The sequence below is a fragment of the Poecilia reticulata genome, linkage group LG15 (assembly GCF_000633615.1).
Source record: "Poecilia reticulata strain Guanapo linkage group LG15, Guppy_female_1.0+MT, whole genome shotgun sequence".
Lineage (NCBI taxonomy): Eukaryota > Metazoa > Chordata > Actinopteri > Cyprinodontiformes > Poeciliidae > Poecilia > Poecilia reticulata.
The window spans coordinates 13,292,075-13,294,753 of record NC_024345.1 but is presented as its reverse complement, the minus strand read 5'-3'; the positions used below and the strand labels follow the sequence as shown (position 1 = coordinate 13,294,753).

General features: G+C 36.6%; 1 protein-coding gene across 1 annotated transcript in view; it reads left to right on the top strand.

Annotated features, from left to right (window-relative positions):
• The window catches only part of LOC103476775 (gamma-adducin-like), a 21,434-nt gene that overhangs the window by 12,777 nt on the left and 5,978 nt on the right, over positions 1-2,679 (top strand). Inside the window, exons 10-12 of the mRNA XM_008429344.2 lie at positions 326-586; positions 796-912; positions 2,166-2,255. Coding sequence (XP_008427566.1) covers positions 326-586; positions 796-912; positions 2,166-2,255 — 468 coding nt within the window. The remainder of the gene's footprint in view (positions 1-325; positions 587-795; positions 913-2,165; positions 2,256-2,679) is intronic.

Sequence of the window (2,679 nt, the reverse complement as noted above, 5' to 3'; positions counted from 1 at the left end):
TATATATTGGGTATTTTTTGTAGGGATGGTGCACAAGCAACCTCAATCTAAACATTTTAATTAATACTCTGCTTTTGATGTGTTAAACTGAAAGCGGTTTGATCTTCTCGTTCATGGACTTGGCAAATCTATAAAAACAGTTTGTTTATGTTTTGGTCTGTTTAAATATTTAAAAGTTAAATGGAAATGGATGTCTTGGGGCCTGCGGATTGTTTGCGTTTTAAATGTTTTTGAGTGCAGCTCTCATGTCCAGCTCATGTAATTTGTTCCATTTTCACATCACATTTTAGTCATTTGTTTGTCCCTTCTGCACGCGGCCTGACAGGGATACAGAACAGGTTACTCTTATCGGAACCCGATTGTCCGTGAGAAGCCCCGTTCCAAGAACGATGTGGAAATCCCCGCCACGGTGTCGGCGGTGCCGTCGGACGATAGTGACCCAGGTTTGCGCAGCCCCTTTAAGTTCATGGCACAGAAACAACAGAGGGAGAGAACCAGGTGGCTGACCTCGCCTCACAGCTACCTGAAGGTCAACGTTCCTGAGCAGTCACCCAGCGGGGATGTCAGCCCCAGGACCAAAATCATGGTACGCTGATTTTTAAAAGTTCCACCCTTCACAAGATACTGAGTCATTCACAGTGACGGCCTCTGCTTCTGGCTGCAGAAACAAACTGTGCCAAGTACATTTTCTTTTTATGTAAGCCTGCCCTCTTGTGGTTGGTCTGGAAGAAAGCATGCGTTAGATGTGGTTGTTACTTTAATTTCTCTAATTTATCTGCTTTGGGTTATTTTCAGTGGATGAAGTCGTCACAGCCAGGCAACAGCGTGGGGACCCCAATAAAAATCGAGGACCCTAACCAGTTTGTCCCGCTTAACACAAATCCCACAGAGGTGTTGGATAAGAGGAACCGGGTCAGTTTTCGCTGTGCAGCAAAAATTCTGTCTCAGTTTTAAGATATCACTTTCAAAATAACAACCAGACATGTTATTCAAACATCAGGTAATCTGACTACAAAACACAACATGTAGTTATTTTCACTGTTTAGTGTAACCAGTAAGAAAACAACCAGTCAAAAAATGTTTAAGCTTTTGTACAAATAGTTGGGCTACCAGCTAGTTAAAGGAGGGGCGGGCTCTTTATTTTTTATTTAAACTTTTTTTTTTTACTTAAATTATAAACAAAATGAAAAATTTTAATACTAGCAAATAAAAACACCCAACTGTAAATTTGTATTTTAACACTAATATGTATATATGTGATATCTATTTACTTTTATAAGAATAACTGATACTTATAAAATCTATATACATTTTTATGTGAACACAGGAAGTAAAAAAAAAATTAAATAAAAGAAGCATCTTAACACATTGAAAAGAATATGCAAACATTAAAAAAATCTATATGCGGTAAGTTCGTTTTCCTTTGACATTCTGATATAATTGCTGTTCTGAACAGTGAACTATTCATATAAAACAGATTAGCTCAAACTAACACATAATCCACTTGGTCGATTTTCAAGCAGAATAATTCATCAGTCTCTAATCCTGATTTTGGCAGGCCAGGTTTTTCAGCTAAATCAACAAACTGTCTCGTTAGAGTAGCATTGGAAAGAAGACAAGCCAAACAATGACTTAAGACTTGTAATGGTTCTCTAAGACGTCTCTATCCCAAATAAAACGAGAGAGAAAAAGAGAAATGTCAGCTGATTCTATCTCTGGGAAAATGGAGGTTTGGTTACAGAATCTCATTTCTTGAGTGAATAGAGTCTGGAGATCTTTTTACTTTGAACTTCACAAGAAGTAACTAATACAAATTCACTCAGTACGACTTCAACACTTCATATTAACTAGAATACATTTTGGTGCATAGCACTTAGAAAGTAAAGCAAAATATCCTTTGTTTTGTATTATATTAACTGGGCTTCCTACATTTGCTCCATACTTTGTGAGCTGAATAAAACGTGAATATTAACATATATTTTTCTCAATTTTTAAATATTACAAACATCTGTATGACATAAAACATATTTATCCCAAGTATCCAAAAGAATCTTTGTTGAGTTGACGAATCCTAGTAAACAGCTTTATGTTAATTGTTTTTACCGGTGTTGTATTGTTCTAAAATCTTGTCAAAATGTTTGTTTTTTTTTAATATGTTTTCTCAGATAAAGGAACAACATAGGGGTGATCAGATGACTCCAGGACCAAAATCTCAATTACTGGCAGGCATTGTCGTGGACACCAAACCAGGACCAGTGAGTAGACGCTTATGTGATATTAAGAGTTCAGTACCTGTAACTGCAGTTTGCCAGTTTTTGTCCTTTCCTTATGCATGTTGAACATAGCTTCATGGAAACGTAGTTCTACGTAAAGGAGTCCTCTTAAGGAGAACCTTAAATTAAGATAAGGGTTTAAACCTCAACATCAATCTAAACCTGGCCTTAAGTATGCTGCACTGACAGTAGCATTTTGTCTACTGCTATTTTAACTGGTACTGCACCATGTTGACCAATAGAAGCTATAAACTATTATGTTTACAATTTTATGAAATCCAAACAATTAGGAACTGCAAATACATTGTTCACCACACCAGATTTCACTGCATTGGATTTTGATGTCTGCTTGGTGAGAAATTTGCAACTTTTAACGAAATACGTACCAGTAGCGTACCAGTATATA